Source organism: Micropterus dolomieu, linkage group LG08 (assembly GCF_021292245.1).
Source record: "Micropterus dolomieu isolate WLL.071019.BEF.003 ecotype Adirondacks linkage group LG08, ASM2129224v1, whole genome shotgun sequence".
NCBI lineage: Eukaryota > Metazoa > Chordata > Actinopteri > Centrarchiformes > Centrarchidae > Micropterus > Micropterus dolomieu.
The window spans coordinates 22,579,876-22,593,999 of record NC_060157.1 but is presented as its reverse complement, the minus strand read 5'-3'; the positions used below and the strand labels follow the sequence as shown (position 1 = coordinate 22,593,999).

The 14,124-nt window shown below is 40.7% G+C and overlaps 2 protein-coding genes, 1 long non-coding RNA gene and 1 pseudogene across 3 annotated transcripts in view; 1 reads left to right on the top strand and 3 right to left on the bottom strand.

The window, feature by feature from the left end:
• Window positions 1-702, top strand: part of LOC123975690 (transcription factor HES-5-like) — a 1,332-nt gene extending 630 nt beyond the window's left edge. The window contains exon 3 of the mRNA XM_046057363.1: window positions 86-702. Coding sequence (XP_045913319.1) covers window positions 86-240 — 155 coding nt within the window. The 3' untranslated portion in view covers window positions 241-702. The remainder of the gene's footprint in view (window positions 1-85) is intronic.
• A 1,118-nt stretch (window positions 703-1,820) lies between these two features.
• On the bottom strand, window positions 1,821-2,763 carry LOC123975725 (annotated as a pseudogene).
• A 4,070-nt stretch (window positions 2,764-6,833) lies between these two features.
• Window positions 6,834-8,253, bottom strand: LOC123975403 (transcription factor HES-5-like). The gene is made up of 2 exons (XM_046056868.1): window positions 8,147-8,253; window positions 6,834-8,038 (listed from the first exon to the last, which is right to left on the bottom strand). Exons 1-2 carry the CDS (start codon window positions 8,207-8,209, stop codon window positions 7,586-7,588), a joined length of 516 nt encoding a protein of 171 aa, XP_045912824.1. The 5' UTR covers window positions 8,210-8,253; the 3' UTR covers window positions 6,834-7,585.
• Window positions 8,254-8,653: 400 nt separating this feature from the next.
• Window positions 8,654-14,124, bottom strand: part of LOC123975402 — a 6,860-nt gene continuing 1,389 nt past the window's right edge. Inside the window, exons 2-3 of the long non-coding RNA XR_006826048.1 lie at window positions 10,070-10,086; window positions 8,654-8,749 (exon numbers count right to left, since the gene is read on the bottom strand). This is a non-coding gene — a long non-coding RNA (uncharacterized LOC123975402). The remainder of the gene's footprint in view (window positions 8,750-10,069; window positions 10,087-14,124) is intronic.

The following is a 14,124-nucleotide window of genomic DNA, read 5'->3' as shown; positions in this document are numbered from 1 at the left end:
CTCTGTCAGAGTGACTACAACCAAGGCTACTCTCACTGCTGGAGGGACTCTGTGTGCTTTCTCTCTGCTGGATCCAACACAGAAGCCTCTGTTACTCCTCTGCAGGGCCTCCAGCAGCAGAAGCAGCAGCTCCATCAGGCCCAGAGAGCCAGCAGCTCCTCCCCAGCCTGCTCCATCCTCAGGCCCACCACCCTGCAGGACAGCAGCAGCAGCAGAGGCCCCGTGTGGAGGCCTTGGTAGAAACACAGAGACACTTTGAGACCTGAGGGGACCTGCACTCCTCACCATGTAGGAAATGTATTTCCAGCCTGCTCATTCATAGTGGGATTCCTTATTGTCTCATCACATTGATGGATAAGTAGTAAAAGCGAAGGCTCTCACTTATTTGAAGATTGTCCTGATTAACTTTGATTCACATCTGATTTTGCTTTTCCTTTGTGTTTAAAGCTGCTGGTTAATTTTGAGTGATGATGGTTTTGTCAAATCTTGTGAAATGACTGTTTACTCCAGTGGAGTGTATCTGTGGACTGCTTGATGTAACAGTATATAATGTATATCTGCCATACTGTGTTGTACTGACAGCTGCTGTTGAGAATATTTCTCTTCTGTTTTGAATTATCTATGCCAAATTTTATGTAAGAGGATGATAATAATGAAATGTGTGTTTGTTTGTGTGTGTGAAAATGAATGAACATATTAACATGTTTTAATGGGATGTTGATGTTGCTGTTTTGCTATCACGTTTAGGCTCTTAAAACTAATTCCTAACATTTGTATGACAATTAACAATAAAAAGATTCAATCATTGAAATAAATACTCTGTCCAGATTTTTTTATTACGTGAACCAAGAGTAAAATATTTGCCAATTTTCATCATGAACCATTGCCCTGAGCTTGACTTTATTTTGGGGAAGGTCATGTGATGTTTGATCCAGGAAGCAACAGATTTCAGGACTCAAAATACTAATACACACACGTCCCTCCTTTGATTTAAGCCTTACATATGAGGAACCATGACTGCATTTTTATGAATTATATGAATAATCCATCATCCCACAATGACACAAAAAAATGACATGTTGAGTGTGTGTTGTACAAATAATATTTGTGACTAAAAACTAAAGGAAGGTTTAAATCTTGAAAGAATCAGTTTCACACATGGCAATACGAATTTTATCTGTATTTACCAAATAACTCCCAGCTTCCTGGGAAAACAACATCCAAAGAGTTACCATAACCCAATTTTAAATTATACCATGTTAATAACTAAATTAGCCACGATGTCATGAGAATATATATACACACACACTTAAAATACAAAGTCATTGTTATTTTTGAATAGCATATATACCTTATTCACAATTAATAGATCTTCACACTATAGAAAAGTAAAAAATATATTTTATTGAATCGAAATTTAATTTATGGTAAACACTTTATAGCATTTTTTTCACCATTAAATTACATTTTCAACACACAGCATTTAATTCCAATATAATGCATTGCAATAGAATACACAAATTACCTACACTGGTACACATGGTATTGTCAAATACTTTCACAAGAGACATGTTTCAAACACAATGTGACAGAAACGTTTAACTTCAGAAGTTTGACTTCAAACAATGAAGATGTTTCAAGGTACATAAAGGAACACTTTTTACAGTAAACTGTGATATCATAAAGGAGCAGTGGTGCAGTAAGTGTTGTGTGGTGTCTCCAGTATGAACTTGTTTAAGAGAATAGTCTTCCACATCTTCTCATCAATATGATGAAACACTAAAAACACTCAACGACACTATGAATGAGCAGGCTGGAAATACATTTCCTACATGGTGAGGAGTGCAGGTCCCCTCAGGTCTCAAAGTGTCTCTGTGTTTCTACCAAGGCCTCCACACGGGGCCTCTGCTGCTGCTGCTGTCCTGCAGGGTGGTGGGCCTGAGGATGGAGCAGGCTGGGGAGGAGCTGCTGGCTCTCTGGGCCTGATGGAGCTGCTGCTTCTGCTGCTGGAGGCCCTGCAGAGGAGTAACAGAGGCTTCTGTGTTGGATCCAGCAGAGAGAAAGCACACAGAGTCCCTCCAGCAGTGAGAGTAGCCTTGGTTGTAGTCACTCTGACAGAGACCCTGCTGCAGCTGCTGCCTCAAGAAGCTCACAGTCATCTCCAGGATGTCGGCTTTCTCCAGCTTGGAGTTGGGTTCCTGCTGGTGGAACTCCTTCTCCAGAATGATCTTGAGTTGTTCGATGCAGCTGTTGATGCGATCTCTGCGCATTTTCTCCACAATAGGTTTTCTCAACTGGGGAAGAGGAGACAGGCAGGTAAGCTCATGATTCAAATTCAGCAAAAAATCAATCAGACATTTGTACTGTACCAGCTGATGCAAAGCCATTACATTTTTTTAATTTAACCTTTATTTAACCAGGAAGTCCCATGAGATTGAAAAATCTCTTTTCTGAAGGAGACCTGGCCAAGATGGCACACCAGTTACAATTTAAATAGAAATACAGAGTAGTAAAAACATACAGCAGCACACATAAAGTTAAGGGACCAAGCCAGGTCACATGTGGCAGTTACATTGAAATTTCCTTCAGTACTTACTTTGATGTTGTCTTTCTCAGACATCCTAACATGGTGAATGGAGGAGTAGTTGGTGTAACAGGGAGCCATTTCTGTGCAGGTGAAGTTAGCTGCTTCTTCTGGAGGGCAGTGTTAGGTCTAATGTCTCTGGGGGAGCTGCTCTTCAATTTATACTGAGGGATTAGCATAACAAAGCCATGTGGCTCAGGCAGGGCTGGGGTTCCCACACTCCCACCAGTGGGACTCCCAGCACAACAATGGAAGACATGTCAATAACTCAGAGAGCATGTAGCTATCTGTGCGATGCATGTTTGTCCCAGATAAGCAACAGGTAATTAACACCTTATCAAGCTGTCATCTGAGAATTTCTCATGGATTGCAGGTCAGAATTAAATTTTTAGATGTAAAATAACGGGAAGTGATACACACAAAAGTGAGCATCTTCAAAGGGGTGGTAACTACAATTAAGGGCCAAACGCCAGTGCAATAAAACAATATAAGCTGAAGGCTTTCATTTTCTCTTCAAAGATTCCCTTCCTCCAAAAAGCATTTTGGTACAGACAGGAGCATTTGGACACATGAAGTGTTTTCAGACGAACAGGTGACTCTTTTTTTGTTTGTTTGTTTTTGATCACAGGCTCATCACATTCAGACTAAATAATGTTTAAAATGAGTAGGGTTTCTGAAAGAGAAAGGAGGGAGCACGCAGAGAAATCATCAAAGTCAAAGAGTGACGTCAGGCTGCAGGTAAAACGTTTCATTTTCCACCTGTTGCTTTTCCAACTGCACGCTGCTTAACGTTACAGTTCATCCTTTCTCTCCAGGCTCGTAAATAATGTCTGAAAAAAGACAATGATCAAAGGCTACTGCTGACTCCCGTCCCATGTGTGAAAGTGGCGCACGTTCTCAGTGGCGCGAGTCAAAGACCGCGTGCTGTGCAGAAGCTCAAAGCGCAACAAGTGATCTGGTGTGCGCTTTAAAAAAAATAAATAAATAAAGTTTGTTGCTCCCGTCATAAAGAACAAACAAGGACAGGGGCGCAACCAGAGAGAAAAAAACAATTCCCTTAAATAATCAATTATACAATTGAAGCCCTACATGAGGAGAATAGACAGGTAGGCTACAACGGCCTGGAAATAAGTCAAGAATATGATGTTATATCTATTCCTGAGACTTGATATCACTTATCCAAAATGTAACCTACTTCTAGGTGTCAGTGTGAAGGACTCACACCTTAGGAGATCATTAAGAAAGATGTCTGTATATAAGTGCATCCCTCATAGAGATTTAATAAGCAAAGTTTAAGTAGCCTAATTAGTTTATCAGTTATTTTTATGTATCAGTAATTTCGCTATTTGCACATTTACTTCAAACATTTTATAAAAGTTGCTTTCACTTAATCAAATTAAGTGTTTTTAATCTTAGTAATTTAGTTTCCATGCTTGTAAAGATGTTTTTTTCAGGCACTGCACTGCATGTTCAGTTATGTGTGGTGAAACTGATGACACACATTTGGATTGTTGTTGTTTTTAGTCAAATATTAGTCACTGAGTTCTGATGAAAAACTACACACCCTTTAATCAAGCTATTGTCTTACTTCCCCCGAGTGACCCTGTTGTAAATGAACTGTGTCAAATTACTGTCAAGTTAATGGCAGTATGAGCGCACTGGCAGTGTGCCTGAGGGCCTCCATCACTGGCTGGCCCCAGATGTGAAGCCCGCCTTGTGGGTGCAGTGTGAGTAGCCCTGTCTCCCCAGTTTCCCACCAGTCCCCAACATCAGGGTAAATGAGCTACAAAAGCCATGCCACTCCTCAATGCTCCACTGGGAATGTTAATTGATCTTTTGTTGCAGGACAAACAGAAACTCTGTGTCCTAGTCCATCTGGGAAAAATCAAGTCAACTGGCTTCAGTGCCTGGCACAGAGCAGTCTGTCTGCCTTTAGTCTGTGTTGACTCTTTTAATTTAACATTTCAGACACCAATCTACAAAGAAGTACTCAAAGTTTTAATTAAGTCAAATTAGAAATGCCACAACAGAAATAGTCAATTTCAAGTCCTCCATTCAAATATGTTACTCAAGTAAAAGTTAAGGAAAGCAGAGAGGATCCACATACTGGCCACATTTCCAAATCTATGTCAGGCGAAGTAAAAGTAAACAAGTACCAGCACTAAAAAGTGCACAGAAAAGGTACAGATTAAGAGAAATATACCCGAAACAAGTATTAAATTATGAATGCATTAATAGGTATTTGGTACCTGGTAGGTTATTCCGTAATGAAAATCTACAAAGTTGGACATAATGAAATAATGAAGAACCACTAAATTTCAGCTTAATGATTTTCACACTTTTCACACATACAAGGCCTGACAACAGCAACTCTTTATGAGCTTTGGTTGAATGTAAAAGCTTTATCTATAATTAACCTATAATATAAGTACATCTGTGAAATAAATCAAGTGGAAGGTATTTCAAGGCAGTTTACTGACTGAACAGTGTGTAAAAGACAAAGAGAAGGAAAACAAACTAACCTGAAATAGAAAAACAAATAAGTACAACATCTTCCAAAACAGAAATATTTAAATAATACAACAGCAGTTGAGGAAATGTACATATCGTCTGTACAGATGTGAGGTTTTTGACCAGACCTGGTGCTTTAAATTTTCATCAAGGCACCTGCATCACATCCACATCTCAGCACTTCTTTTCTTGCTCTTCATTCGCATCTTTAGGTATGTCTAACTAAACATCTCTCTCCCTCTAAATTCATGTGTGTAGCTCTCATCATCATTGTAGCATTTCTGTCATGTCACGTCCATGTTTGGCTTTATTCTCTCTTCGCGCCCTGATTTCATTGTCGACTTGTTTGTGTGAATTTGTGCCTCCTCTGAAAGTTAGCGTGCACTACATGGCTGCTGGGGGTCTTTGTCTACAAGTGTGTGTGAAGACGCGTTCCCCTCCCACCAGCAGCCCGAGAGCTCTGAATTCCTGCCATAAAGTCTGGTCATCGCTCAGACCTGTGGCGGCCAGGAGCGGCTTCCTGTCAGCCATCTCTCTGTGAGTGTGGTATCTCCCGTTTCCCACACTCTGCGCCTATTCAGTGGCCCAGAGACGGGAACAATAGAAGTGTGTCTTGTTACACATCACATTAGCTACGGTGTTTGATCTCCTGTTGAAGGGGGAGGGGAGGCAGCTTCAGCCGGACCATCTGGCCTGGCCAACTAGACCCTGAGAAAGTCCTAGGCATGCCGCAACTTCTGCACACATAAATAGTTGTGAAAGACTTTTGTGGCACTTGAGATATAATTCAAGCACTAGACAGCATGCCATGACCACCACAACAGAAGTGGGACATGTGAGACGCATGGGTGTTTTTTACTTTTTTGAACACCTGTGTACCAGAAAGGTCATCCTTGTGGGAAATACTGGGTAAAAAGTATGATACAGCAAAAACCAGCACCAACCACCTGCAGCATGAACAGCATTGATTATATTTTTTTTACATACAGGTGTTCATTCGCTGACTATAATTTTAAATGCAGTTTTAATGTGCAGCATTATTGTTCAGCTCCACTAGTTCCAATAATAATAAACCTCTCAAGACCCGTGCACGTACATATTATTACCACAACAAATACAGTTTTGTTCTCCTTTATACAACAGTACTAAGGAATGACACACTATCTTGAACCTTGTAAATTAATTCAGCATTACTCTTTACATGATTTGCATGCACTCAGCTGGAGTTATATACTTGTCTAAGTTATGTCTCATTTGGGCTTTCTCCATTTCTTGAAATGCTTCTTCACAACGTGCAATGAAAAGTGTGTACACTTTGATTTCAAAAAAATGTGCACATTGACTTTTAGGCAGTGGAAGCCTAAATGGCAACAAACAAAGTGAATGTGCACAGTTAGAATAAGCTATGATTACCTGACAAAGTAGCACACTTTTAGCAGTACTCAAACAGACTGCTACAAGACACAGTAGTGATGCTGCTGTTAGCTGAACGCTGTGCTGATAAACTTTCTGGCATGACTGGATTTAAGCATATATTAAGCCTATATGTAAGCTATACCAAAACCAAACAAACCAAAACAAAAACTCTACCTACTCTCCTACATACAGGATGTCATTGATTATTCATTCACAAACTACAGTTTGTATGTGTGATTTTACATGCCCCTCTGTCACTTAGTATTGCAGTTTTATGAAAAAAGTAAAAACACAATTGTTGTTTATGTTTGCAATACTTCATTTGAAGTTTTCCATTTATTTTTTCAAAGTTCAAAGCAAAAAACTTCTCAAGGAAGTAATTCAACAGATTCTTTTCAGTAAAGATGATGGAACATAAAATGCCTTTATAAAAGGTAATCATTTGAAGACGAAAAAACATCTATTTTGAACATCACAACTGAACAGTTAACAGGTACAAGACCAACAGTAACACTCCTTCACACGTAGACCAAATAATGGTTACATATAGTCATAATTAAGTATAATCATAATATGATTTACAGTAAAAGTGGATCCATGGGATCCATTTATGGGATGTTGCTGATTCATCAACACCAAGCTGATGAAACATATCAGTCAGTGATACTCAGTATCAACGAAAGACAGTAGTTTAAACACGTGAATCAAACAGTGTCTCAGACACAATAGCTTCAACCCAATGTGGGTGTTACAACAAGATAATTCAGTCACGTTTGCAAAAGAAACAAAAAGTCAGGAGTTGTTTTCCCCTCAGGAAAAATTAACACAGTGTAAACACTTTGAATTATAAAGTGTATAACGTGTATACACGTGCTGAACATATTCAGTAAAACCTGAGTCATTTCATTCCTTCCAAAGGAATACTAGTAAACACACACTAGTAAAACAGTCAACAACATTGAATCTCCTGCCAAAGCAAAAGGAAACAGACTCAGTGAGTATTCAACTTTCTGTCCATGACGTTCACAGACGTAGTTATCTTTCCCTGTGTGTGGAGGCGAGGCTGCCTCCATCCTACCAGGGCCTCCACAGAGCACAGCTGACCTGGCTCACACCCTTGCTGGAGCTGACTTGGTGGAGCGGAGAGCCAGGCGGGGAGAGGGTGCAGGGACTCTGGCTGGTCCTGCTGGATGGCTGCAGGCCCTGGAAGTGGCTGAGCAGCCGTCTGTGGGCCTGAGTCTGGAGCTCGCAGTGGGACAGGAAGCTGACAGCCTCCTGCACGCAGTGGGAGTAGCCATCACTGGCTGTCATCAGGCCAGAGGTCCCGCTGGCCTGCTGCTGCTGCTGCTGCTGTTTCTGCTGCTGCCAGACTCTCAGATAGGACACGGCCATCTCCAAGATGTCCGCCTTCTCTTGCTTGGAGTCGGGCTGCTGCCTGAGGAACTCAGGACCCAACAGGGATTTCAGCTGCTCGATGCTGGTGTTGATGCGGTCTCTGCGCAGTTTCTCCACCATTGGCTTTCTCAGCTGAAGAAAAAAAGAAGAAAACCATTTAGAAACAAAATCTAACTTTTTCATATCATATGAACGCAATAAAACAAGGGAGTTATGTGACTTTATAGAAATCAAGTTTACCTTATGAGCAGGAGTCAGGTGTTCCTTAGAAAAGCTTGCTTGTCCAAAAACAGTGGGTGCCATAGCTGTAGAGTCAGAGCGTTCCTGCTCAGTTAGAGGAGCCAGTTGAATCTGAGCTGCTTTCTGCTCTGCCTGCCCTGTATTTATACACCCAAATCTCCATATGAATGTGTGGGTCTTGGGCTTGTTGGAGTTTCTCACAGTCCATGGGCCAATGAGAGCGCTGGGAAGGGCTTTGAGGAACGCTGGGCTGCCACATGCTCAATGAAGTGTTTATAGCTGTGGGGACAATGAGTGTGTCTCCGGGGAGCAGGTGGAGGAATAGACTGCGAGAGAAAGAGCCAGGGGTGGGGTGGTGGTGGGGAGTGGGGTGGTGGTGGGGGGTGAAGCTGGGAGACTGACCCTGTGCTTGTGTTGATATGGGAAAGTGGTAACCCCAGAAGAAAGCACGCCGTGGTCTCATGTCATCTCCACCGCCACGTAATTGAGCACAAAGTGTCTCCGCCACCAGGCACACGTGGGTGTTACAGAGGGCCAACCATTAGAAAAGGCCAACATGCAGCCACTTCCACCAGTTTGACACGGCAGACTTTCCTTATGGAGCTGTGCAACAGTTGAGACGAATCAGAGATGAATAGAAAAGAGCTTCTCTGAAAGTCTTATAAATAAATGTACTTGATGAAGAAAAGAGAATATGTGGACTTTAATAATATATGTGAGACTTTGACCCACATGTCAAAAATGTCTGTCAATTAAAGGCCATGGAAACCTGCTTTCTTATTAATAAAATAATATAAATGATGGTTGGATCTGTAAAAAAACTGTATCTGTCAAAATTAGAAGAATATCGGTTCTTTCACACAATAGGTTTGTGCTCTTCTCACTGGTTTGGAGTGAGCAAGGGGATGTCAGGTGTATTTACAGATCATTCAAATGAGCAAATCTAAACATACATCACAGACTCCCTGGCTCAGCTCTGAACTATCGTACGGTTTTCCTATGCAAAAAGGCATTATTACTGACATTACGAGAGCTCTCACTTTCAGATTTCTCTTCAGTCCAATCCAAGCTATTATGTTTGTGAGTACAATGTTATCATAACTGATAGAACTAATGTTCAAAACTTAGAAAATAAGATGCTAATTGTAACAAACTGTATTATTAATTCATAACTACGGACATTTTCCTTAATTTTCCTTATTTAAGTGCTAATTATTCAGCAACCATTTACCATTATAGAGAAAACTTTAAGTTTTGACAATATATTTTAGGCACTTTAATATCATCACTACACAATATCATAATAAAGTGTTAAAATAGCTGGTTATTTTAACAGTTTGAAATAGTTTTGAGCTATATCAGCTCTTTGGATCAATACTCTGACAAAAAATCTATAGCACTGTATATATATGGTTTTGAAGTTCAATCTGTCCACTTTAATTTGATGATACATGAACATGATCTGAACTGTCAGAGAAGACAACTGCTTCAACATTAAACATCCTAACAGTCTCCACACTCCCAGCACATGTTCACACATCAGGCAAACCCTCACATACTCATGGAGACAGCCACACTCTCATTCACTTTCCCTCCACACACACACACACACACCTGGCTGACCTGCCTGCCTCTGGCCACGTCTCAGTCACACGCTCCCTTCCCGTCTGTGTGAAACGTGGGAGCCGCTGTGGTCCCAGGCTTCCCACACTTCAGTGTTAATGACACTGAGGCCGGCTGCACAAAGGAAGTGTGCCCCATCGAACAAAGATTGAATGACCAACCCCCCTCCCAACACACACACACACACACACACACACACACACCCACCCAGGAACACAGTGCTGTCAACAGGGCTTCCAGGCACACCATCTGGACTGATCGTACACTATTGTCAGACAATCAAGCATGGGAGATGCTCACCGTGAGAATTGGAGAGCCTGAAATAGAGACGGAAAGTTAAATAAGAAGAATAGGGAGTGTGTGTGTGTGTGTGTGTGTGTGTGTGCTTGTGTGTGAAACTTTCTGGACTCATTTGATAAAGTCTTTAAAATTTTGTCAAGGAAAGTTTTAAATAAAGTAAAACATATATACACACATACACATATAGACAGATATACACAGATAACAAGTAATAACGACATGAGAAACTATAATATTGTCTGCTGTGATTAAGTATTTCATTTTAGATTCTGTTGATCATTAAAAGGTGCAACTTTCCACTTATGGCTGTCACCGATACATCTTATAAATGACAAAAGTAACACTGTGAGTATCACTCACAATTTTTAAGCTAAAGTGTGACCATTAACATCTCTGTCCACCCCGTTGTTCAATGGCCGTAGGATGTCCTCAGGCAGACATTTATCCTCCATGTTCCCACCACATATCACTCCCGGTTGATACAATAGAAAGGATATCTCCTCGTTGTGGCGCATCAGCTGAGAGACAAGAGGCCAGCGAAGGGCCCCTCCCACCTGTTTGTTTGGATTGGGGCCATTGTATCCCATGAATTCAACTAATTCATTCACATCCTATTGTCATAACACTGCTTTGTGATTGGCCAAACACTGTGAGAACCATCATCACATTAAATCGATGGGAAAGTTGGCATAAGTATATAAAGGAGGTCTTAGTGGGTAAAATCATAACCCTGAACGCCTCTTGTAGCCGACACAGGCCTGGACTGACTGGACATCATTTGACTGCGTATTCACCATGAGGGATCAGCACACAACGTAAGCTCAAATGGAGAAAACTCATTTGTAGAAGAAGTGACTCATCTTCAGCTCATTTCTTTTCAGTGAATTGTGTCTCATTGAAGGACACTCACAGGAATGGAGGATTTTGGATTTGTAAGGTTATTAGGGACCTAATTCTGGCACTGATAGCAATACAGGGATTTGACTTAGAAATAACACTTAGTTGTTCACCTCATTTTTCATTTTGAGAGTTCTGCATCCACCCCAGTACAATGGAGGTGAATTTCCAATGCACAGATCACACTAAGATTTGTTTTTCTGAAGATTAGTCAGTAGAAAAAAAGAAAACTATTCTTAAAGTAACAGGGACACTAATTCTAGAAAACCCAGCTGCTGTTTTGATGTTTTGTAACTTTTCAATGCTGGGAGCTCCGCAATTGAAACTGCTTTCACCTCCTATGGACGAATAGCTCACAGAGGTGAATTTCTGTAAAGAGCTGAATTTAAAACTGGTGTCTTTTCCTGTGTGTCCATCTGATGTTTCTCATTCTTTCTCCTCAGCATGTGTAAGATGATGATTTTGGAGAGGAAGTGCACAGACAGAGCAGTGAGGCTCTGCTCAGCACTGGAGAGCCAACTCAACACTGGGGTGTCCAGCTCTGACATGTGGGACAAGACAGTCTCCTTCTTCACAGTAAAGAAGGCCTTGATTTTCCATAACGGCTACACCAAATCTTCCAGAGAGGCCATGCGGCTGTTCCCCTCACCTGCTGAGGACGTGGCGCCGCTATGCTGCCAATAAGAAGTGGACACTCATGCAGATGACATGAAGTGAGATGGGACGTGTGGGACTATGTGCCTCTGCAAGTTTCGTACTACTGAACATAGCAGCACTATGTGTAGAAGAAGTTCCAAACTGAAAATATTTTTCAGATGGAAAAATGACTGCAAATCAAAAAAAATGTTGAAGTTTTTCTGTTGGGTGTTTTCACTCAACTGTAAGTGGAAAAGCCAGAGATTTAAATTATGTACACTGATCTCATGGGTTCACTAATGGGCCTTAAAATGTGCATTTTATGCCTTAATACTCCCCAAAACTGGTCACCTAAAGACCATGTTGTTGAGGTATTGTTACACAAAAAAACATATTCCTTTGTATAAAGGGGGAAATGTGTATGCCAATGCATACTTTGTTTTGTAAATGTTTTTACAACATTGTGAGTGATGTTTTTTTTGGTTGTCATGTATAAAATGTCTCGCTGAAAGCCATAAGTGAAATGTGTGATACGTGCTTTCATATGAAAGTTGAAAATAAACTGATATTGATGTTTTTCTATCAGTTTGAGTTGAGAATGATCTCCAAACACTAATATTAACAGATTATTTTGACTAGCCATTTTTAAACACACACTTAAAAATGAATGTGCCCAGTTTTGTTGTTTATATTAGAGTTTCCATTTGATTTAAAGTTTACACTTTTCATAGTTCACATATCAGTGTCTTAATCAATATCACCCTCTAGTGGCCTTCATGCAGCTATACCTTAGACGATCCATAGTTTCTCCCTGGACTCTCTGGTCTCAACACCTCAGAGGTAACAGGTAAAAATTTCTGTGTTGAGCCAAAGGTCCTTCGGGTTTTTGCTCCAATTTTATCACCAGGTGTTATAGCACAGAGTTGAGAGACACTGACTTAGCGTTTGGATCCACAATGATCCGGTTGTTGGTAACCCAGATGTGTAGCATCTGGCTAGTATGTGTATTTACCTGGAGCCTGTGAAGCTTTAAATGCCTTTCTCAAGAGTCATATGGTGATTTAGGAATAACCTCAGGCGTTATAATTTGCTTGAGTTTGTCTCAAATAGTGGGAAAAGTGCATTAATGTGTAAGGATAGCATATGGGTCATTACAGAATAATAGTCCATAGTAGAGCATAATTTGTGAGCAGTGCAGAACAGGTAATGTCACATGGAATCTGATCTTTTCCAGTTTGGAATTGGGCCACTTCCATATGTGGTCCAAATCCAATACAGATCGGATCTTTTTAAATGCGACTTGAGTCTGGACACATTATTTTTTATTTTTTTTCCTGAGTCTGGACACTCAGAGCCCTGTCCACCAAAGCGTTTTTTTTTTCTGACGGCAGCGTCTTTTTTCAATTCATTGCAATTGGAGCGCCGCGTTTTTATATGCTGGTAAAAACGCCAGTCGCGTGACGAGCCGCTGAGTGCCTGTTGGCGCCACAGAAGGGGGCAGAGTGACCTCTGCTGGTTGAGCTACCACATAGCAAGAAGGCCTATAAATATATTAGGAAACTAAAATATGAATTAAATAAAATAAACTTAAATAAATAGGCTAACTGCTATCCTAAGCTACATATAACATTAATTCAATTGTCTTGATCTGAAGTTACAGGTCACCAATGGCCTTACAAATGTTTAATTCTCCCCAAGTTCACAGACTCTTCATTCTTTGTTCAAAAAGGAATAACAATAAAATTAATCCCCAAAAACGAAAAACGGGCCGTTTTGAATTGGTTTTTCGGTTTTTGATTCTGACACCAAAAACGGTTATTTGGTTTTTCGTTTTGAAACAAAAAACAGATAAACGGTGTTTTCGTTTTTGTATTACAAACGAATTACGGATTATCCAGAAATACCCAGACCCTCTTCATACAGAGCAAGTGCTTTACTCTGTGTTGACATTTTTACATGCAGTAAAGTCAGGTAGAACTACTTGCAACAAATGTATCATAGCAACCAAAGCAGTCGGAAAAAACGCTGCGCCTCAAAAACGCCCTTTTTCTTCTCTACCTCGCTGTCATCTGCATATAAATTCACTTTCTTACACCTGAAATCCACCGGACCTCGAGCTCTCTTCTAAGTTACTGCAACTTTTCCCAGTGGACGCAGTAGAACGAGAGAGAGAGAGAGTGTAACGTTAGTAAGTCGGGCAGTTGTGTTGTACAGCGCGATAAACAGTAATGAAAAGGACAGAAATTTGTGAACACTTGTCATAATTCGGGAGAAATGTGACCCGTGAGAGGACAATGAAATACGGGAGTCTCCGGTGAAAATTTGGTGGGTTAGCAAGTAAGTTAACTTTAGAAGCTAACCGGAGCAAACTTCTGTGACTCTATTTACTTCTGTACAACATAGTGTTGTGTCGTTCAAAGAACGTTTCGTTCATTTGACCTAATCTTGTATGTGACTCAGGAGGAACGGGTTGTCTCTGTGAGTAATTCCTTCATTTTCAGCATGCATGAATAGTCTTGGAC

Excerpts from the sequence above, each read along its gene's own strand:
- LOC123975403 (XM_046056868.1), bottom strand. The coding sequence starts at position 8,209 with ATGGCACCCACTGTTTTTGGACAAGCAAGCTTTTCTAAGGAACACCTG. Across the intron at positions 8,039-8,146 it reads ACCTGACTCCTGCTCATAAG|CTGAGAAAGCCAATGGTGGA; the intron begins GTAAACTTGATT and ends TTTTTTCTTCAG.